The sequence below is a fragment of the Sus scrofa genome, chromosome 5 (genome assembly GCF_000003025.6).
Source record: "Sus scrofa isolate TJ Tabasco breed Duroc chromosome 5, Sscrofa11.1, whole genome shotgun sequence".
NCBI classification, from domain to species: Eukaryota; Metazoa; Chordata; class Mammalia; order Artiodactyla; family Suidae; genus Sus; species Sus scrofa.
Window position 1 is genome coordinate 80,732,877 of NC_010447.5, and position 23,920 is coordinate 80,756,796.

Here is a 23,920-nt window from a genome sequence, read left to right on the forward strand (position 1 = left end):
CTAACTGAAGCAATGGTCTCACTGAACTACCTACCTACCACTTACCTTGCACTGCCCTGCTCCCACCCGAGGCTCACTTCTCCGCCTATGGGCACTGGGTCCTGTTCCTCGTGCCCACTCATGGTCTTTCCTCAACAGCCCCCTCCTCTCCTTCAGGATTAGTTTCTTCTGTCTACTGGATTGTATTCATCAGCATAAAGACACGCCTCGCTATGACTCATTTTCAAGAAACCAAACTTCCTTTCTTCTTGAAAAGAATCCAGTGGGTGCTGGCAGTCATGGATCCAGATGAAAGAAAGTGGCCATGAGTTAATGATTCTAGCACCCAAGTGTCAGGTACATGTGGGATCACAGCATGAGGTGCCAAGACAAGGTGCCCCTTTTAAAAGAATGGAGGAGTTCCCGTCGTGGCTCAGTGGTAATGAACCCAACTAGTACCCTTGATGACTTGGGTTTAATCCCTGGTCTCACTCAGTGGGTTCAGGATCTGGCCTTGCAGTGGCTGTGATGTAGGCTGGCAGTTGCAGCTCCAATTTGATCCCTAGCCTGGGAACTCCCATATACTGCAGGTGTGGTGCTAAAAAATAAATAAAACAAAATAAATGGAAAAGGCTGCTGAGGAATTGCTGATAGAATAAAGCCGACCAGGGGTCCAGGGGTAACACCTCCACATCCCAGCCCCTGCTCTGCAGCTTCTTCCTTACTGTCTCTACACAGTCATGTCACATGGGACATGGTCTCCTCGGGAACTCACCAGACCAACATGGGGACAGTAGGGACCTTGCTTGGAGAGAAAGGGCTCTGCCCACAGTGGGAGGCTCTCGGATGGGCAGTGGTATGAACCAGGAGGAGGTGTATGGACTGGGCCCCCGCCAGGGATCGGCGCCTTGCAGGAGGAACAAGCCCCACGAGAAGGGGTCAAGACAGATGTGAGCCGTGCCCTGTGATCCTGGGAAGGGACTCTGCTCTTCCTGGTCTGCAGTGGGTTGAATAGTGCCCCCGCCCCGCCCAAGCTCTGTCCACCTACTAAGCCGTGGTATCCGTGAGTGTGACCTTGTTTAGAAAAAGTCTTTACAGATGCGACTAAGGATCTCAAGATGAGATCGTCCTAGATTAACCAGAGGGTCTTAAGCCCACTGGCGTCCTCAGCAGAAGAGGAGAGCCAGACACAGGCTGAGGCCGTGTGCAGCCAGAGGCCGAGTTTCTCTCACACGGCGGCTGGAACCCGAGGGAGACACAGCCCAGAAGCAGCACTTCAGGGACCCGCCCCTTGACAGGGCGCCGCACTCACGGTTAAGCAGACGTCGATGAGCGTGCAGACCTTCCCGTCGCCAGTGTACTTCGCCAAACAGTTACAGACGGCCTGTCCGGGAGGAGAGGGAAGTGGGTCATTTCGCAGACAGGTTCTGCTGGCCCTCACGCGCGAGGTCTACACCCGTGGTGGTGGTTAGATGCTTCCCCCGTGGGCAGCGGTAGGTATCTGTTCTAGGATGAGAGCCGCCCCCCTGCACCTCAGCACAGTGGGACCGCCTCATATCCTGCCTCTGCTGCCAGGAGACCTCATGGTTGTTATTATTTTAAACTTTCTTGGCATGTACTGGTTACTTCTATCTGGTGCAGAATTTTCCTTGTGTTTTTCGTGCACTGAATATAGCAAAGCAAGGGTTACCCAAGGGTTCAAAGAGTGTGGCTTGAAAAGCTATTGCTGTAATTACACCTATGTTTACTCGTTCTTCAAGAATTTTGGTGTTATTATTAAAATAAGGTACACGTTAAACTATGACTTGAAAGTATCGATCTCCTATCAAGAAACAGCATTTCTGTTGAAAAGGAACTGGAGAGACTCTAGTCAAACCTACTCATTTCACATATAAGGATAAATCCAGATGGCAAGTGACTTGCTGACGAAGCTCGCGCTGCTAAGAGAGACAGAAACAGGACTTGTCCTAATATTATTTTTTTTAGCTTGGTCACCTTATTTGGTCAGTAGTCTTCTCAGCTCTCGGGTCTTTTGTCTTTGGTTGGTGATGGCCCAGTTGCAAGGCCGCTAAGCTACAGGCCAGCCCCACTTCCACTGTGCCCTTGCTCGCCCCACCTGTGCTGAGCCAGGAGAAGCTACAAGGTGGCTTCAGACCACATCAGATGCACATGTGGAAACAGTCAAACCCACTGTCGGGCGAGTCAGTTGGGGGCTTTAGTTGAAGGAGGAAGCTGGCAATCGCCTAGTTCACCCTCCCCCCCCCACCGCTGGTGGCATGTGCTCAGGCACCCGGGCCATGGGTGTGAACAGGGCTGACACCCAGCTATCTCTAGTCACCGAGCTCTGCGACTGCAGGAAGGGACATTGGCTCCTCATGAGTCTGCCCCTGAGCGGTGGCTTTTCTAACCCACAACAAAGCCTCTTCTCTGATGTCTCCTTGTCAGACCCCAACTGCATGGGTGGGGTGAGGCCAGCCAGGGCTCCTCCTCCTTTCCAAGCAGGACGGACCCTGCTATCTGCCCAAACCTCTGCCAAGACACCCACCAGCTGCCCCTGTGGGCTCAGACTCCATGGCAGAAATCAATCCCGCGTCCCTCTCGCTGCCGTCTAGGGCTGGAGGAGCACTTGCAGAGGCTCTGAGCACCAGAAGCATACAGGGTTTCCCCACTACATAGGTAGCTTGAATACGAACTCTACTGAACCCCCAAATATGTTTAAGTAGCCCTGCAGGGACTATTCTAGTTTCCCCCATGACTGTCTGTGTAAACACACACACAGCTCTTTCAAAACAAGCTGGTTTTTTGTTTTCTCGTTTTTTGGACTCTTGGGCACCTACCTGGTCGCCCACCAGGAGACCTGGCAGTGTCTCTGAAGGGCTCAACAGGGTCAAGGGACCTTTCCCTGGGAATGTCACATTATCACTCAGTGTCTGAAGTACTTTTCTGCTTGTTCTCAATGTGAGAGACTGAGGCAGGCTAAGATCGGGTCCCCAAGCCTCTAGCTTCCCTGTCGGAGTCTTTCGCCCCTTGACCTCTCCCCTCCTGTGTGCTGGACCCTCACATTTCCCCACCTCCCCAAACCTGCTCCCCGAGGGTCCCAGTGTTGGGGGTAAATGACTGCCAGAGGGCTGAAAACTTCCGCTGTGGTATATGCATGGCTGAGCCTCAGGCCAAAAAGATTCCGGGCAACAGAAAGCTAAAAGAAAAGGGAGATTGTTGCAGACTCTCCAGGTGCTTCTGGAACCATGTGGTGTTTGCAGATGTCCATGTCTCCGTGCTCTAGGGAAGTCCCTTCTCCTATGTACTCTGTGTCTCCCACCCCTCCCCCAGTTCTCCTCCTTCCCAAAGGATGGCCTCTTGGGGAATTCTTTCAGAATTTCCTCTCGTGTATTTATTTCGTGCTGAGGTTCCCTAGAGGTGTGTTCTCAGCCCCTCTCCCTCAGGCCTTTGTCTAAACACCCAGGAATTGCTTCTAGGAAAACTTAGGCCCCCGGGGAGGTAGTGCTCACCTGGTTAGGTCCCGTCTGCGTGCACTCTGCGTGCCTGTGACAGCCACCATTGTTCTCTAAGCACGGGTTGATCTCTAAAGCAAAAAGCAACACCAGGTATGAGAATCAAGCCTCAGGGAGTTCCATTGTGGCGCAGTGGTTAACAAATCCGACTAGGAACCATGAGGTTGCGGGTTTGATCTGTGGCCTTGCTCAGTGGGTTAAGGGTCTGGTGTTGCCGTGAGCTGTGGTGTAGGTTGCAGATGCGGCTTGGATCCCGCGTTGCTGCGGCTCTGGTGTAGGCTGGCAGCTACAGCTCTGATTCGACCCCTCCATATGCCGCGGGAGTGGCCCAAGAAATAGCAAAAAGACAAAAAAAAAAAAAAAAAAAAAAAAGAATCAAGCCTCATTTTCAAGTAAAGCCGTCTTTAGGGACCACCCAGCATGGCGAACTGACCAAGGGGAGCAGGTGTCAAGGTGTGACTCAGGTTTCTGACAATTCAGGCAGAAGTAACCCAACAGGGAGCATACCAGATGTGGTTTCTCAAAATCGACTCCTCTGGGATGGGACTGGGCCAGCTGAGGCATGGCTGTGGGCTTGAATCTGTCCCACTGGATGAATGTGAGTGTTTGCAGTCAAGGACTTGAAATAATAGAATTTTGGAGTCCAATTCAACATGCATGAATGAGGAGTGAAGGAATTTCTTTAAAAAACTGTTTGTAACCATCCTAATGGGTTCAGAGAAGACTCATCAGGAGAGGCTAAATTTAGCAGGACATTTTGATGAGGAGCAGGATATTTCTGTGATGTCAAAGCATCTCCTGGCTGATTGCTAATTAGCAGCAAAAGGGAAAAAAGTAGCTGTACGGGAGAGAAGGTGGTCAGCACCTCGACCGAGTGGTCAAAATTAAAGGCAGCTGGAAATCGTGAGCCTCCAGTGTGATATCCTGGGAAGGGTGCAGTATCACTCGTGTGATATCAGGTCTGGAAGGCAGACTCTAAATGTAACCACAAAAAAACACCAGACCAACTCAACACCAAGGACATGTTATAAAAAAGACTGGACACGGACTACGTCCTTTCAAAATGTAAATATCACAAAAGACAAAAGCAAGGCAGAGGAACTATCCCAGATTTAAGGAGACTGAAGAGGCATTGCATTAAATGCCGTGGACAGTCCCAAACTGGATCCTGCACTAGAGGAAACAACAACAATTGGGTCTATTGAGAAAATCAGAATACAAATGGTAATTGGACAAAACTATTATATGAGTAATAAATAATTTACCGAAGTTCTAACTGTGCTGTGGTTATGTAAGAATCTATCCTTAATCTCACATACACTCAAGTGTTTAAGGATAAAGGGAATGTGATCTACTTATCTATCTTACTGGGTCAAATGATTCAGAAAAAATGTGTATATATGTAAAGAGCAAGTGATAAAGCACCTGGGACAAAATGTTAATAGTCAGTGAATCTAGGTAAAAAGGAAGCGGGTCTTTTTTTGTGCTATTCCTGCAAATCTTCTGTATGATTTTTTTTTTTTAACAACTAAAGTTACAGTTCAGATAACTTACGATGGCATACCTTTATAGTAGCCATTAAAAGAATGATTTGGAGGTACATATTTTTAGGGAAAGTTGTTCTTTTATATTACTAAGCACAGTAAATACCATGTAGCCTGATATACAATTTTCTTTTTTTTGTTTAAAAAATCATGTGTAGGAGTTCCCTGGTGGTCTGGTGGTTAAAGTTATCAATGTTGTCACTGCTATGGCTCAGTTTTGATCCCTGGCCTGGGAACTTCCACATGCCATAGATGTAGCCAAAAAAAAAAAAAAAAAAAGTATGTATATATATATAGCAAAATGGGGTCATACAACAATAGTGAAATGGTACCTCTAGGATTTTTCCCCTAGTATACATGCATTCTGTAATTTTTCTGCAATGATAAATGTGGTACTTGTATAAAAAATAACTAAAAATATTTTAGAATTAAGTTACCATCATAATTCATCAGAAGTTTCTGTCTTTTCTCTTTTCGAAGTGATTTTTGGAATCACACACCTTTATACCCCTGCGGTCACATTTCCAAACCCCCAAGCCCTCCCATCCAGACAAACTGCAGATGACCCCAGCAGTGGCCTGTCCCAGTAAAAGCCCACACAGGAGCATCATTTGCAGGGCTCTGACTCTTCAACCATCCTTCCTGACGGGTGAGGGGTGACACCTACCTAGGCATACGATGCCATCACCAGTATAGCCTGCCTTGCACACACATTCTCGGCTTCCTGGGGTGGTTCTTTTACAGATGGCCTTGGTAGAGCAACCTCCATTGCTGATCTCACAGGCATTGATTGCTATGGAAGGAGAGAGAGACAACATGGAGCAGAGAGGGGACAGGGGGGAAAACGATGCCTTTTTACTTGCGTTATTGAGAAATGGAAGATACTTCAAAATGGCAGGCGCTGGATTAAATATGGATAATTCAAAAGAAAGCAAAGCGCCAGATGTCACTTGTGAATTCGACCAAACATTTAAAGAAGGATAAATACCAAAATTTCAAAGACTCTTCTAAAAACTGAAAGAGGAGGGAAGACTTCCCAATTCGCTCTGTGAGACCGGTGTTACCCTGATACTCAAACCAGACAAAGCCATCACAAGGAAACTACACAATAATACCCTTCATGATGCTAGACACAAAATCCTCAAGAAAATACTTGCCAGTCAAATTCAGCAACATATAAGTAGGATTATATACCATAACCAAGTGGGATTTGTACAGGAATACAAGATGGTTTAACACCTAAAGCTCAATTAATGTAATACATCATATGAATAGAATTAAAAATAAAAACATGATAATCTAGTAGAAGGAGGAAAAGCATTTGTCAAAACTCAATACCATTAGTCAGAAAAACACTCAACAGACTAAGAATAGAAGGGAACTTCCTTAACTTGATAAAGGATATTTTTCTTTTTCTTTTTTTCTTTTTGTCTGTGCCTTTGGCATGTAGAAGTTCCCAGGCCAGGGATGGAACCCGAGGCACAGTGGTGACCATGCCAAGACCTTAACCACTAGGCCACCAGGAAACTCCACAGATATTTTTCATTTATGAAAACCATACAACTAAAATCATGCTTAATGTGAAAGACAAAATGCTTTCTCCCATGATCAGGAATAAGACAAGGATGAGCTCTTGCTACTTCTGTACAATACTGTGCTGAAGGTTCTGGCCAAGGCAATTAGACAAGGAAGGAAGAAAAGGCATCAAGATTGGAAAAAAGGTAAAACCACCTCTTTTTGCAGATGACTTGATCTTGCTATGGAAATCCTGAAGAACCCACTAAAAACAATTGGATTGATAAACAAGTTCAACAAGGTTGTAGGACACAGGATCAATAGTCAAAAGTCAATCATAGGAGTTCTCTTGTGGGGCAACAGCTTGGTTCACTGCTGTGGTGTGGGTTTGATTCCTGGCCCAGGAACTTCTGCATGCCGTGGGCACAGCCCCCGCCCCACCCCAAAAATCAATTATATTTCTATACAGCAGCAATGAACAAATTAAAATTAAAAAATGATTCCATTTAGGAGTTCCGTTGTGGCGCAGTGGTTAACAAATCTGACTAGGAACCACGAGGTTGCAGGTTCGATCCCTGGCCTTGCTCAGTGGGTTAAGGATCTGGCATTGCCGTGAGCTGTGGTGTAGGGTGCAGATGCGGCTCAGATCCCGCGTTGCTGTGGCTGTGGTGTAGGCCAGCGGCTGCAGCTCTGATTAGATCCTAACCTGGGAACCTCCATATGCCGCGGGAAGCAGCCCTAGAAAAAGCAAAAAAAAAAAAAAAGATTCCATTTATAATTGTGTCAAAGGTGGAATTCACTTAACAAAGTATAAACCTTATACTCTGAAAACTACAAACATTGTTCAAAGAAATAAAAGATGACCTAAATGATGGAACTACATTCCATGATCATTAATAGGAAGAATTAATGTTAAGGTGGCACCACTCCCCAGATCTGACCTACAGACTCCATGTAATCTCTGTCAAAATCCCCGCTGACTTCTTTACATGATTGACAAGCTCATCCTAAATCTCATACGTAAATTCAAAGGGTCCAGAATAGTCAAAATCATCTTGAAAAAGAATGAGCAAGGTTGGAAGACTCGCACCCCCTAATTTCAAAACTTACTACAAAGCTTCAGCAACAAAGGCAGTGTAGGATGGGCACGAGGATCTATACGGTATTGAATTAATAGTCCAGAAATAAACCCATACGTCTATGGTCAACTGATTTCCCGCAAAGTTGCAAGATGTTATTTCAATGGGAGAAAGAATGATCTTTTCAACAAATGATACTGAAACAACTGGATATCCATATGCAAATGTTATGAACTGGACCTTACCACACAGAAATTATTTCAAAATGGACCAACGACTGAGATCCATTTAGAGACCCAAGTGTGTGTCTGAGTCTTGGCGTGGCCTTCACTCACCATGTGACTTTGGACAAACCACGTAATTTATATGAACTTTGGGGGTCACCTATACAGGTTTATCACTTACAGATTTGGATAATGTATATGAAAGTGTTACAGAAATGTTGATTATTATATTGTGTCTTCTGCTTCTTCTATTTGCCCCCAAGACAGGGGGGACAAGAGAAACACTGCAGTTATTTGCCTTTTCCAGCTGTTTTCACTGGCATGCTGTCCACATCCCACCACAGGGAACTTCTGGGACAATTCCCAGGATAAGATGGTCTAAAAAGCAAATTGGTGTGATCATTGTCCGGCTCCACCACAACTGGACTGAAGCCTGCCTGGACGCCATGCTCAAGAGAAAAGCATGTCTTTCCATTGGTCTCGAACCAAATGTGTATTGGGGCCCATAAGGGTGTTATTAGCTCACATTTACTGAGTGCTCAGTGCCAGAGGTGTTCTAAGTACCTCACAATCCTGTGGGGGAGATTCTCTTATGATCTACAACTTATAAGTGACAGAATGATGCAAAGAGCAGTCAAGCAACTTCCCAAGGGTAGCACAAACTCTAGGAATACAGATTCAAACTTGGGGAATCTAAGGCCAGGGCAGTGTTTAACAGCTGCCTCATTCTGCCATTTCATCCCCAGACCACTCTGTGAGGAGGAGAGTTTCACATGTACTTTACAAATGAGCTAAGGGGGTCTGCAGCAGTTCAGAGACCCACCTAAGGCAAGGTGGGGAGTGGGGGGAAGAACCTGGACTCAAGTCCCCATGCCCACGCCACACCCTAGGACAGCCAATCAGTGTGGATTTTTTTTTTTTTTTAAGCTCTCCAGGGTTTCCAATTGTGGCCAAGGCTTGGAGAAGAGAACAGGTGCAGTTCACATTCCAATACCAAGCCCACCAGTGAAAACAGACGTCCTGCCTCCAGGTGTGCAGCTGCCCTGCTGCATCCAGTTCACTGTGGGCTGGTAACAGCTGCCCATTTATCCTGCAGGAATCTAGATCTCTCAACAGCTTAGGCTAGTCTCATCCTCCCCAGAAAATTCCTTCTTCACTTGCCTGTGCAGACCGTGCCATTCCCTTGAAACCCTGCTGCGCATCTGCATGAGGCTGTGCCATCTGGATTGAGCAGACAGCTGCAATGAGAAAAGACAGGCGGAGTTTGTAGAAAAACACATGGCACCCCACCATGGGACTCACGATACCCTTTCATCCCCAGCATCCTGACTCTTGCCTCCGTGAAGCACTCAGAGGTCCCACCTGAGGCTTGGGAGGAAAGTCCATTCCCAGCACAGCCTCACAGCTAAAGCTGCTGTCCTTCACTAGGCAGAGTATGTACATGTAAGCACTGGCCCAAGGGTATGGAGGGTAGCTGCCCATCTTTGCAGAGCTTCCTGTGTGCTTGGAGCTGTGCTTCATATGTTACTTCATGTCAGCTACAGAATACCCAGTTGCCCTAACAGAATACTGTCCTTATTCCCATTGACAGATGATGAAACCAAGCCCAGAGGCACTAACTAGTTGATGCAAGGTCACACAGTCAGTGGAAACGACTGAGGCTGATTCCAGGTCTCACTACTGGGCTTAATTTTTTTTTTGGTCTTTTTGTCTTTTTAGGGCTGCACCCGTGGCATATAGAGATTCCCAGGCTAAGGGTTGAACTGGAGCCACAACTGCCAGCCACAGCCACGTGGGAATCGAGCCACGTCTGTGATCTATATACCACAGCTCACGGCAACGCCAGATCCTTAACCCACTGAGCAAGGCCAGGGATTGAACCCACAACCTCATGGTTCCTAGTCGGATTCATTTCTGCTAACCTCATGGTTCCTAGTTGGATTTGTTTCCACTGTGCCACAACGGGAGCTCTACTGGGCTCTTAATTAATTAACCCATTAAGCCTCTCTGGGAGTTGGGAGTATGAAGTTCAATTACAAAGAATTAAGGCTTGGCTGTGAGTCACAAGTAAGGCTTGATGAAATTGAGGATCACTGGACTCCCTCTACTTCTGTGAAAGAGTCACTGTGCTTGAACTGGGGTAACAAATGGCATTGTGTCAACATGCCAGGTAACTCAGGCGGCAGGTTGTTCAAAAGGCTGGCTCTGACAAGCCTCATTTTTAGTTTAAATTTATTATAAATCCTCAGAAATGGCTGCAGGACACTACTTCCCTAACAGTGGGGTCTGGGTGAACACATACTATTAGGAAAAAATCCCCCTTACATCACCCACAAAGGAAGCCCAGAGAGGACGTACTTGGCACTGGTGTGGCAGGTCCCATTGCAGTTGTCTTTTGTGATTTCTGAAAAAGAGAACCAAATACTGTGTCAGCCCTTCTTTCCTAAACCTCACTCAAGTACTTTCTTTTAGTAGTTGGTGCTAGGAAAAGATTTATTTTCTCAGAAGTAAGTGGTACACATCGTGTGAACTATGTATAACTATGTAACCATGTAAATCCCTTTTCACCTTGGCTGCTAGGAAGCTCAGAGCCACATTTGAAAGTCAAATATACTCTTGGAGTGTCTCCTGTGTGCCAGGCCCTGTGCTAGGTGGTGAGGTACCCTCCTTGCACATCCCTCCCTGGGGCTTGATCTTCTATTTTATTTATACTTCCTACATTCCTTACTCTTTCTAGTTTTTCATCATTTTGTTACAGAGTGATATAAACAAGCACCTAATTAAAATTATATAATTATAATATGAAGGGCTTTTTTGTTTTGCATGAGCAAAAATAGCACAGACCTGCATGAAGCAGGACCTGCACAATCACCCCCCCGCCCCCCCGCCACCATTTCCTCCTCAATCTGCCCACCATCCATAGGTAGCGGACCCTCCCTCCCTCTCCCTTCTTCTGCATATCTAGTTGCCTCGTGCTCTTCATTCTAGCTCATTTAACACCTGCCTCTGTTTTTCCTGCCACAGTTAGGCTGCCACCTTATTCACATTTTTGTCAATGGTCTCCTGAAACTTGTCACAGCCTCTAGATGTTCCTGTTTTTTTTTTTTTTTTTTTTTTTTTTTGGGCTCGCATATGGTCCACTAGGTCATGAGCTGTAATGACCAAGCCAGTTCGACTGTACCATCTTGAGCACAATCGGATCTTCTGTTCTCCCTGTTCTTTTAAATGTGGCTGGTCCTCCCATGTGCCAATGCTCTTATAAGTATGTAAATGACAGTCAAGGGTAATCTGTGACACAACAGATTTTCCTAGATTTTTTCTGGCTGTCAGTCTATGATCTATTCAAGGGATTCCCCCAGGCTGTCCTCTTGTTAATGTGACCCCATTGCTTCTGCTTCCCTCTCCCAGGCCCTCTGAACTCTGCTCTGCCCACTAGCATTTGATATCTTCTGCTCTAGGATGTCTTCTTCAGACGATTCACACTTTGGAATATAGCTTTTCAACCAAATCTGTGTTCCCTTGACCACAGCATCATCTGGATCTTTGGGTAAAAAAAGACATTCCTTTAAAAAAAAAAAAAAATCTGCGGCATATGGAGGTTCCCAGGCTTGGGGCTGAATCAGAGCTGCAGCTGCCAGCCTACACCACAGCCACAGCAATGGGGGATCCGAGCCATGTCTGTGACCTACACCACAGCTCACGGCAATGCCAGATCCTTAACCCACTGCGTGAGGCCGGGGATCGAACCCGTGTCCTCATGGATGCTAGTCAGATTCAGTTTCTGCTGCGCCACAATGGGAACTCCCAAGACACTCCTCCTGACAACCTCACATCTCTGGAGCCCTCACTGGCTGGCAGGCCTCTGTGACTCCTTCCCAGCCCCAGCCCTCTGATAGCTGCTCCCAGGAGAATGCTCTCCAATCTAGAGTCAGAATGATCTTCCTAAGGTGCAGACCAGGTCAGATGGCTGCCCTCCTCAAAACCCTTGAAGCCTTCCTGTTGCCTTCAGCAGAAAGTCCATCATCCCTGGCTTTTGTGATCTCTCTCCTGCCTATTTCTTGAGCCTGTTCTCAGTTATTCCTCTCATTCTGCAGTCCTCCGGCTCTGTAGATGTGCACAGCTTTCCCACATCTTTGGACTATTCCACGAGCTTCTTTCTGCCTGCAATTCTCTCCCCTCTCATCACTCTCATGGGGAGCACAACAAGAATATCAGTGAAGTGTGGGGGTGGATGCTGGGGAAAATGGCTCAGATCCTACTGGTGGGAAAATAAATTGATATAATCTCTGGAGGGTAACTTGGCAATAAGTAGCAAACTTTTCCCCCAAGTGCCAACTTCTAACTCAGAAATTCCATCTCATCAAGGCATTTAACCAAATGAATCAATAAGACAAATGCGTATGTATATGAATGAGACGCTCACTGTATAATCAGATCCTTTGCTTTACCTCCTCTCTGAAGTACCTAAATAGTATCTGGTGCATCTTTCCTGAGTTTTTCAGATGCTTAAACTACCACCAAATGCAAGAAATTAACTACTTGATGGTCATGAGCACATATGGGGCCTCCAGTCCTTCTGGCACCTACGGATAGACCACCATCCACCAATTAGAGAGTCATGCACGACCCACTCACCTACGTTGCACCCCAATTCTCCTCATTTGGCTTTTAAAAATGCTTTGCTGAAAGCTTTTGGGGAGCTCGGGGTTTTAGGGGGTATGAGCGACCCATTTTCCCTGCTTGGCCCTGCAATAAAACTTTCTCTGCTCCAAACGCTGATGTTTTCGTTTGTTTGGCCTCACTGTGCATCAGGCACATGAACTTGCATTTGGTAATAACTGCAGCATTGTTTAAGATGGCAGAAAACTGAGTTTAAGAAGCACGGTACAGTCAGATAATGGGATACTATGTAGAAGTGAAGAAACGTGATATTTATCTACATTCGCAAAGAAAGATAGATTACATATTGTCAAGTGAAAAAGCAGGTTATAAAACTCTATGTAGAGTACAGCCCCATGCACATGTTTATATACCTAGAAAAAGGTTGTAAGGCTAATACAAAATGCTAGTGATAGCTTTTTTCCCTGCCTTGAGAATATGAGCAATTTTTATTTTCTTTTTCTACTTTTCTTTAGTTTACAAACTTTTTTTTTGCTGAAGTAGGAACTACCGTATTGCCAAAAGAAGAAATAAACATGCCATTTGTATTTTCAAAGGAGAAAAAAAAAATAGTTGCTGAGAAGTGAGGCTCAGAACAGATCCTAAGTCCTGAAAGGCTGGCTCTTACCACTGTCACATTTCACTCCTCGCCAGCCCACGTCACAGTCGCAGGAGCCGTCACCTGAGGGTCCTTGATTGCATCTCCCATGGACACAAGTACACACTGAGTGGAAAAACACCCACATGCTGTCAGACTTTTTACCTGCATTCAACAACTCACTGATGATTTGATATAAAGGTTCACTTCACTGCATATAATTCTCCAACCTGACTCCAGATGATGGTTGTTAATGGTGGCGGGGCGGGGGGTGGGGCACAGGAAATAGAATGGGGTGGGCTGATAGGTGACTCAGGGTATGGTTCAACAAAGACCACCATTTGGGGACCGTGTAGCACTGTGGGGCAGTGACCCAAGTGGTGTGAGTGTCCTTGGCTGAGGTTATCTGAGGAGCCGAGGTTATGTGGGACCCCTTGGGAGAGAACCATGTTTGTGCCCTAAGAGGAGACATCAGAGAGAATTCCACCAAATTCCTGCAGACCCAGTGTGGCACCCTCTCCAGTAACGTGGAAATGCCCTTTGTTATGCACTAGGATCTTCAGCCCCTTTGAGACCTGGATGAAAGCTAAGGATGCCGTCCTCAGAAAAATGCGCTCAGCCTTGGGGGTTTGCGGGACCCTGTGAGGGTTACCTATAGATGGTAGGTTAGGAAATCCTACATAACTGCAATCAGATAATTCTTCTGCACAACACAGAGAAAAAGTGGCACTATAATGCCAATTATACACTAAACGGCCCAATAATGATTCAATTGCCTATTGACTTTGGCTTTGGACTAGCTGATGAGAAAATAGTGCCAGCCAGGTCAAATATATGGCTTTTAATACATGGTAGAAAAATGCTTTGTTTTCTATGGATTAGGACGCCCCTTTTCTCCCATTGGCCCTCTCATGGGGAGAGGACGCAGGCAAGTCAGGGCGGGAGAATGCAGATGACTTGGCTAAAACAGATGATGATTTTTGTGGAAACAACTTAAAAGCATGTGGCTGGTTGAGGGTGAATCAACTGAGTGGCCATCACATAACGGTCATGATTCAAAAGTACAGCTTTGGAGGGAAGCAGTGTGTGTCGTGACACCTCCTCAGGTGTGGCCTTGGGGGAACTCATTCAACCCCTTTGCCTTAAGATCCTCGTCTGTAAAACCAGGGTAGGAATACTCGAGTCTCTACAGCTCCTGTGTGGATTAAGTGAGATAATGTGCACGGATCTGCTTTTCAATCTATCAGATAAATAGACAGGTACAGAAACGTGAGTGGGTTGCAGAATGTCACAGAGCAGCCTGGGGTGGGCTCGGAGGTCCAGTTTCGTGGCTGAAAATGTTTGGAATCGCTGCCCCAAGATACAACATGGAAGTTCTTGTAATGCACGTGACAATGGGGTTGTGGGGGGTGGTGGGGGGGGGGGGTCCGGCCTGTCCTGCAGACCAGCCGGTGAGGCCATCACCCTTTCCTCGTGCTTTTCTGCTTGGTTTCACCGCGCCCGGTGGGGCGAGGGCACGCACCTTGATCACAGTGGGCGCCGTACTTGCCCTCCACGCAGGTCTCACAGGCCGTCCCGCCGAAGCCCCCTCCACACTCACAGACGCCCGTGCCGTTGGCTCCGTCCAAGCAGATCCCGTTTCCAAAGCAGATGCCCTCGGCACTCCCTGGGCAGGGCTGGCACTGGGGGCCGAAGTAGCCCGCACAGCACTCTTTTGTCTGAAACGGAAGGACCAGGCTGGACGTGGACGAGGTCACACGTCCATCCTCTGGTTTCATGCAGCCCTGGTGCAGATGGCCTGCAGGTGGGACGGGACATGTGGCCATAGATTTGCCCCCCCCCCATGTTGTGAGGGGCGGGGACAGCAACCCATGAGAACCAGGTGAGGCTATGCGATTTCCAGGGGTGCCAGGAACAACATGGAGCCTTCTGCTGGGGAGGCAGGAAGGCGGGGGAAGGAGGAGGGCGGATGGGAGGAGAGGATGAAGAAAGGGAGAAAGAGGAGGAGCAGCAGGAGCACAGTAAGGATAATGCAATGATGCCAGAGGGGCCCTAGCCATCCCCAAACCCGGCCCCTTTGTAGTGCACGTTATCTCATCCAGTACGGAAGCAGGGAGGCCAACATGGCTGAGACCTCTGACTGTAAATGACTCTCTCCCAGTTCAGGGGAGCCCTGCATGATAGCTGCTTGCTGGGGCCTGCCTTTATTCTGGAAAAAATGAAAACACAAGACCTCCTGCCCAACCGCCTGAAGCAGACAGAGGCTGTGTCTAGTCGCGTGGGAAAAGGGCAAGACAGGACATTATAAAGAATTTTCCTGCAGATTCCAAAGCAACAGCCTAGAGGCTCCTAGCTCTGGGGTTCTATCTTCTAAATGACCAGGTGCACCTGCTCTTTCCTTAGGGAGTTGCACATTTCCTGTCTCTTTCCCTGCACAAAAATCCTCTTAGCCTCTCAGTGCCTCTATTTCATCATTATACAACACTGCAGTCTGCACCCTGGGCTGACTGGCAGGGCTGTCCTGAGTTTCAGAGCCACTACTACTATGAATGACAACGGTAATGACGATAACGAGGAGGAAGAGGAGAAGGCAGAAAGAGTCTGTGCAGAGGTGCTTTGAAAAGTATAACAGGATTGCGTTTCTCAGACCACTGCGATGAGAGGGGGATCGAATCACCATACTCACAATGACAGTCTTCACACACTTGGGCTGGCACCCAATGAACAGCGATCGCTTGCCCATGAAATAAATGGTATACAGACACCTCCTCGTCTCATCACCCTATGAAATAATAATGATGACATCAGCTTTTTGGTTAGGATAAAGTTTTCCCATCTCTAAAAGCAAGTAGGTGGGTGATACACTGCTGCCTTTCTAACTGAAATGTTCTGGAAAGGGAGGTGGCATCTCGGAACTGTTTCATAAGACGGAAAACGCCAAAGCACAGCATTGGCTGCCAGAACACCAGCTGGCCAAATTCGGATAATTAGGACTTAAGGTGGTGCTGTGTAAAAAGGACTTTTCTTTGGAAGACTTGCTTACATTAGCAAGAATCACAGGGTAAATCAGATAAAAACATCCTTCCAGCACTACACAGTGAGCTGAGAATTGGTTTCTGCTTACTGATTGATTTTCTGCACTGGTCTGAGACAGTATTAGGGCTGCTCTATAGACTGATACACGATTAAATAAAACCTCAAGTGAGAGAGTCAGCACTGTTACCATTAATAACTATAATTTCATGCAAGGTTCAGGACTGTTCATTCTTTTTTTTTTTTTTTTTTTTTTTGTCTTTTGCCATTTTTCTTGGGCCGCTCCTGTGGCATATGGAGGTTCCCAGGCTAGGGGTCTAATCGGAGCTGTAGCCACCGACCTACGTCACAGCCACAGCAGCGCAAGATCCAAGCCGTGTCTGTGACCCACACCACAGCTCACGGCAACACCGGATCCTTAACCCACTGAGCAAGGCCAGGGATCGAACCCGAAACCTCATGGTTCCTAGTCGGATTCATTAACCACTGAGCCACCACAGGAACTCCAGGAGTGTTCATTCTTTGCAGTGGTTGGAGCATCACCAGAAGTAGCTTTTGCAATAAACGGTTACAAGAAAAATAGATATGTAGTTATTTCAAAGACACAGCTACCTCCCCTCTAGTCTGTCCTGTGTTCTCAGAGAAAGTTAGTTTTAATTTCAACTGTAAGGGAATGAGAAACTCATCTGGGTTGAATACAGTGTTGGGTATGGAGTCTGTCTTCTTGGATAAAGTTTCTTGCTCCTGTCTTCAATGGGCTTTTGGGATATGAAAGTTGTAGAAAGTGAAAAATCCCTTCCTGCATTGGGCATTGGTTGAGGTGAACCCCTGTTTTTACTGATTTATTAACGAAAACTTTGCTTTGGTCCAAAAAAAAAAAAAAAAAAAAAAGACTTTAGAAAGATGCACACAAGAAGGTAATGTTAAATTTAAACCAAGTGAAAACACGAGGACAATGAAATGGGCTGGGCTTGAGACTCACTTTCTGATTTGGATCTCCCTGGGATTAGGAAGTGGTTTTATCAAAGTGGACAAAATACTTACTAGTGGTTTAGTTCCAAATGGGCAGATCGGCTGCTGGGGACACTTTCCACACTTTCCCTTGGTAAAACACAGAGGCAGAGTGAGCATTTCATAGTTATGACTTCTAGTGCAAAATGAGGCAGCAGATTATTTTCCCAGACTTGGAGCTGAAGCTTTCAGGATGTAGAATTGAAAATTAGAAGCTCATCCGGTTCAGCTCTTTAATGTCCTTTGAGACAAATACTTCAACTACTACTGGCCATGGACATTGGAGCACTGCTTTTTCCACTATACATTTCTGATGCTGAAGATCTTGTAACCTGTGGAGATCTTTTTTCTTTTTTGTCTTCTTAGGGTCGCACTCGCAGCATATGGAGGTTCCCAGGCTAGGGATCAAATCGGAGCTACAGGTACTGGCCTACGTCACAGCCACAGCGGCACAGGATCCAAGCTGCGTCTGCAACCTACACCACAGCTCACAGCAAACCAGATCCTTCACCCACTGAGCAAGGCCAGGGATCGAACCTGCAACCTCATGGTTCCTAGTCGGATTCGTTTCTGCTGCGCCGCAACGGCAACTCTAACCCGTGGAGATCTTAACTCATTTAAATCCTAATTCCTTTAACAAAAACTCATTTATTGAAAAACCTACTATTTTGTGAACTGGGCCAGATTCTGAGACTAAGACAATGAATTACACACAATGCCCAGCCTAGGAACACACCGCCCAGCTGAGGGGCCACTGCCCAGTGCAGATGACATACACTGTCACAAAATAAAGAGCACAGGTTAAGAAGGACAGGCATTTTAAAGTACTGCCTTGTTCCTAAAATGGGAGGAGGCTGATGTGACTAGTTCCTCACTTGGCACCTGCTGGGCAGTACAGTGTGGTCGGTCACAGTTCGGGCTCTGGGGCCAGACCGCCTGGATTTGAACGCCTTCTCTGTCACTTGCTAGCTTTGTGAAACTGTGCAAAAGGGGCACAGTGATCATGCCGATTTTGTAGGCTGTGAGGATTACGTGGGTTAATACGTGTAAAAGCTTTAGCGCAGTGCCTGGAACATAGAAAGTGCCCAATAAATGACAGCAATTATTACTATTACTGAAAGACCCTACGCCATCCCATGGAGAGAAACCTCCCATTACTGCATCCTACATTGTGCTGCAACGATTCATTTTTATATTTGCACTCCTAGTAGACCAGGCTTGGTCTAAACCTACCACGGGTCAACCAGAGCCCACTCCCTGTGCCTCTGTGAGGCCTGGCACATTTTCCCTTTGAGGAAGACCGTGGCTTCAGGATCCTGTTCAACACAACTCTTCAGGCAGCCTTTCCTGGGCTTTCAAGATATGAGACTGTGAGCCCATTGAGGGCAGAGGTCATGGGTTATTTACTTGCATGGAGCCACAGCCAAGTACACTCCTTGGCAGAGGTGTTTATGCAGTGTTTTTGAACTGAACTGAGATTCTCTGATGAGTCTTTTATATATATATATAATTCTTTGCTTTCATTTATCCTGAACAACAATAATTTAGATAGAGCTAAACCTAAACAAGTATAAATCAATTATAAATGGCAGGGTTTCTATGAGAATATGTTATAAACAATATTGAGAAAATGCTTATTGCTCATTTTATAGTTTTCTTATCTGCTAACATATAGGAATATAGCCCAAATTTTAGATTATGAAGATTTTTTTTTGGGGGGGGAAGAATTGTGCTATAATTTTTTTCCTTAAAAAAATTTTTTTTATTATAGCGAATTTACAATGTTCTGTCAATTTCTGCTGTACAGCAAAGTGACCTACACAGGTTATCCATTCTAAATGTAATAGTTTGCATCTGATAGATGAGTCCTATATTTTAAAAATTATAAAAAATAAGCCAGCACTCTTTAATTGCATCATTGGCCTTGGAGAGAACTTACTCGTACAATAGTAGTGTCATTAACATCACATCTATTCTTCTGAATTTCCAGAACTTTCCCCAAGCCATGGATCACTCCTTTGTCGGTGGCTGCATTGGTGTAGTTTATCGGAGCCTCATTTACATAGAGCTGTCAACAGGAAGATTAATCATAAATTTTTATTAGAATGATTTTAAGGGAAATAGGGTGACGGGGATTGGATGATATCAGTAGAACCACAGCCTAACAGATGTTCCAATATTCTCCTGGAAGGCAGCACATTCGTAGAGAGAGCTCTGCCCAGGAAAGTGGCGTCTAGGTAACACTTCTTCATGCGGCACTTTGCAGCTGTGTGACCTTGGACCAGTTGCTGTTCCTCTCTGAATCCTGATTTCCCCTTTTGTAAAAGGAAAAGGTCGTTCTAGATCATTTCTAAGATTTCTCTCCATCCCTCAAATGATCAGTTGTTTTTTTTTTTTTTTTTTGTCTTTTTTGTTGTTGTTGTTGTTGTTGTTGTTGCTATTTCTTGGGCCGCTCCCGCGGCATATGGAGGTTCCCAGGCTAGGGTTGAATCGGAGCTGTAGCCACCGGCCTACGCCAGAGCCACAGCAACGCGGGATCCGAGCCGCGTCTGCAACCTACACCACAGCTCACGGCAACGCCGGATCGTTAACCCACTGAGCAAGGGCAGGGACCGAACCCGCAACCTCATGGTTCCTAGTCGGATTCGTTAACCACTGCGCCACGACGGGAACTCCATGATCAGTTTCTATTGTTTAAAAAATTTTGAATCATGATCATTATGTTAGAGCCCTTGATAAAAATGACTCCATGGCTGTGCTCGGCTGCGCTGGTTCCTGGCAGCCCGGGAAGTGCAGATGCTGTCTAAAACCAAGACACGGAGAACAAAGCTCAGTGTCCTTTCAGCTTACTTCTACTTCCTGGTTAATGAGCAAGCACCCCTCAGTAAGGCTAAGTGACCATGACACAAGAATAAAAATAACCAGTATGTCTGAATGTTTTAGAGTTTGTAAAAAGCATTCCACCAGACGGCATCCCTTCCCAGTGTGTGGAGCTCAGAGGTCTGCATCACCCCACAGTTCTCTTGGGGCTTCTGTGGAATTCGTGGTATGTTTGTATTGTCTTTGCCTAGAGTGTCTGTAAGCATCTAAGACATGTGGACTAAGTCAGTACCTAAACGCAGCCAATACGGATTCGGCTGTGAGCTCTAACTTGTTTGGCTTTCTTTTTCTTTCTTTTTTTTTTTTTTTTAATGGGACGGTACCTTGATGATTGCTAAATGCAAAATAAGTAAAGCCACTCCTTCACCCATTTAAGTAACTAATATAACTGCAAACAAATGGTTCTTTGAAAAATTGGGGGATGGTGTGTGTGCGTAGGTGTAGGAGGGCTGAGGTTGGGAGAAAGGGGCATTCTTTATTGCACTTAACAGATGTTGACTTCCGATCTAACAAGGGTTTAAAAATGATTAACATTTCCCAAACTCCCCACTGCATCAAGCAAGATTAAAACGACACTACTAAGTGTGTAAATTTGAAAGTATTCTGAATGTTAAAGTCCCTTAAAATTTACTTGGAGTTAGTTAAGTGAATTGTCACTGGATGTTGGGATAAATCACTTCTGTGGCTGAGGTCCACAGAAGTGGTCCAGGATCTGCGTAGATCTGGAAAGGAAGAAGGGAGTCCTCTTTGTGGTGTCAAATGGTGATGGCAAAACAAATGCGCAGAATTCCAAGGTGCTGAGTTTTTTGTTTTTTTTTTTTTTCAGGGCCGCACCTGCAGAATATGGAGTTTCCCAGGCTAGGGGTTGAATGGGAGCTGTGGCTGCCAGCCTACACCAGAGCCACAGCAACACCAGATTGGAGCCTGTCTGTGACCTACAGCACAGCTCATGGCAATGCCGGATCCTTAACCCACTGAGCAAGGCCAGGGCATGAACCCACATCCTCACAGAGACAACATCGGGTCCTTAACCTGCTGAGCCACAGTGGCAACTCTCTTACGGATTTTTCTAACAAGAATTTATACTAGAGTTACATAGTGAATTTCTTGTTGAATTATCATAGATTGTCTTACTTGACGCTTGAAATATGTAAACAGAATTTTATATCTAAGTATTTTATACGTGTATTAAGTCTCAATTCTTTTTTTATGAATTCTAGACACTTTATGTACTTAGGGGCTATATGAGATTAACACTGGAATACTGGTGTGGAGTCAGTTGGTCCTAGGTCTGCAGTCTCTGCGATCAAGCTATGATAACAGTATTCATATTGTTGGCTGCTGGCTCCTTCACACGTCATTAGGCTCCTTACCCTGGAGCCAGTGCCACTTCCTAGGAGCGAGTTTTTGACACCAGGTTCCCGTCCATCTTGGAGGGGAGCCTGGGGACTGTCGGTTTGTTTGTTAGGAATTAGAACTGAAGGGTACCCCTGACTGCTGGGATTCAATCCCATGATTAGCCAGGCCACACTGATGAGCTGAAGGTTGGGGACAGGGAAGGGGAGTGGGAGTGGGAGTGGGAGCTCCCTAGTCTGGCTGAGTCATCACTTTATGGTGACACACAGACAACTGCCTCCTATTGATTGGGCTTAGGAAGTGCTGGTGAGACCATCCCATGCAGAAATGATGACAGGAGTTCCCATCATGGTTCAGTGGTTAACGAACCCGACTGGAATCTGTGAGGACTCAGGTTCGATCCTTGGCCTCACTCAGTGGGTTAAGGATCTAGCATTGCTGTGAGCTGTGGTGTAGGTTGCAGACATGGCTCGGACCTCGCGTTGCTGTGGGGTAGGCCGTGGGCTACAGCTCTGATTCGACCCCAAGCCTGGGAATCTCCATATGCCACGGGTACATCCCTAAAGGACAAAAAGACCAAAAAAAAAAAAAAAAAAAGAAGAAGTGACGATGGACACCGGGACAGGACACCCATTCCCAGGTCAGAAGGGAAATGATTGCACCTGGTCGTTGTGGAGGAAGAAGCCGAGGAGGTAGGAGAAGCCCAGCATGGTCTCCCGGTGCATGCCAGTGTGCAGGTCATTCTTCAGCAGCTTCTCTTCCAAGACCACGTGGTACCTGAGCACGTCCTCCTCCTGGACAACACACAGATGGGAAAGACAACCCATGGGTCTCCCAGCCCCTGCCCTGGGCACTTCCTGGGCTGCTTCCATCTGCCAGGCACTGTGGGGGGGGGGGGGGAGTTAAGAGCAAGAGTTTGTTGAACTGTAAGTTTTGATCAAGGCATCAGAGCACATTAGATAATAAATGCTAAATCCAAGACAGATCACCCTGGAGAACTTACAAACAATCCATGAAGGACATCCAATAATCCATTACAGAGAGTTCCCACTGTGGCGCAGCAGAAACGAATCCAACTAGGAACCATGAGGATGTGGATTCGATCCCTGGCCTCATCCAGCAGGTTAGGGATCTGGCGTTGCCCTGAGCTGTGGTGTAGGTCTCAGGCGTGGCTCAGATCCCTCGTTGGCATAGCTGTGGCATAGGCCGGCAGCTGTAGCTCCAATTCAACCCCTAGCCTGGGAACCTCCATATGCCGTGAGTGCAGCCCTAAAAAGCAAAAAGGAAAAAAAAAGAAAAGAATCCTTAGGGGGCTTTACAACCCAAACTCAGGGCAGGAAAGGCTGGAGGAAGACTTGACTTGCTTTGATTTTTTTGCTTTTTAGGGCTGCATCGATAGCATATGGAAGTTCCCAGGATAGGGGGTGAATTGGAGCTGCAGTTGCCGGCCTACACCGCAGCCGTGCAGGATCTGAGCTCTGTCTGCGACCTGCACCACAGCTCACGGCAATGCCAGATCCTTTAACCCAGTGAGCAAGACCAGGGACCGAACCTGCATCCTCATGGATAATAGCTGGGTTTGTTTCTGCTGAGCCACAATGGGAACTCCTGGGGGAGGATTTTAAAATCTATTTCTTTAGTGAGAACGGCTGTGACAGGAGTCCCCACACCCTAGCTTGCCTTTCACCTCCGGGGTCATGAGAGGAGGTTCAATGGGATCCTTCAAAGGGCTTGATCTGTGTCCTCAGCAGCCAGAGTGGTAACCATCCTGCATTCAGTGACAGGCCTGCACTCCCAGCACTGACCTGGGACAAGAGGGTGCTTGTCTGAGAGAGCTGGTGCCCCAGGTCTTATCCTGGAGGGCTGCCTAATGGGCAGAGAGACCTTCTAGGGGGCAAAGCTGGAGATGAGCTCTGGGTGCTGAGGGTCCATGGAGGAAATAAGTGATTATAGGAACAGATGCACACACACAGGGCCAGGGGACTGCAGCTGGAGACCACCAGGGATGGGTGAGGCTCCCAAAGAACCCATCAGAGAGTGGGAAGGAGAGGAGCGAGAGCTTCCAGACACCTGCAGATGCACCGGGACCTCAACATGGCACCAGCTAGATGAGAAGCTTCCCCTCCTCTTAGTATTTCTGTGATCACCAGAAGGTCCTGCCCCTCAACTGCAAACCTGGTGATGCCAAAACTGAATTGAGTGAGATGAGCAGAGGAATAGAGCGTCACATGGGAAGGAGAGAAGAAGGCAGATTAAATTGTTGTCTCTCAGCTCCCAACCACCCTCCACACTGGTTCTGCAGTGGGGCTGGATTGCAGTCTGCACGGCTCCCTTCCCCGGGCTCCTGCTGGGCTCTGGCAGCAGAGAGTACCCAAGAGACTGCGAGGCCTATAAGAGGGGTCTCCTCTCTCCATGTGCTTCCTGGTCCTGGGGGCATCACTCAGCCACACTTTCCCCTGAATCCGAGTGGTTGAGACCGGCCACTCCCAGACCAGCCTTATCCTGCCCGCCTCCTCCCAAGATGCCAGCA

At 46.8% G+C, this 23,920-nt stretch overlaps 1 protein-coding gene across 1 annotated transcript in view; it reads right to left on the minus strand.

The window, feature by feature from the left end:
* STAB2 (stabilin 2) overlaps positions 1 to 23,920 on the minus strand; it is a 170,763-nt gene that overhangs the window by 40,418 nt on the left and 106,425 nt on the right. The window contains 11 exon segments of the mRNA XM_021092647.1: positions 1,292 to 1,363; positions 3,489 to 3,562; positions 5,703 to 5,828; positions 9,015 to 9,091; positions 10,212 to 10,257; positions 13,141 to 13,236; positions 14,633 to 14,828; positions 15,797 to 15,892; positions 17,188 to 17,244; positions 19,094 to 19,222; positions 22,053 to 22,184. Of these exon segments, the coding sequence (XP_020948306.1) occupies positions 1,292 to 1,363; positions 3,489 to 3,562; positions 5,703 to 5,828; positions 9,015 to 9,091; positions 10,212 to 10,257; positions 13,141 to 13,236; positions 14,633 to 14,828; positions 15,797 to 15,892; positions 17,188 to 17,244; positions 19,094 to 19,222; positions 22,053 to 22,184 (1,101 nt within the window).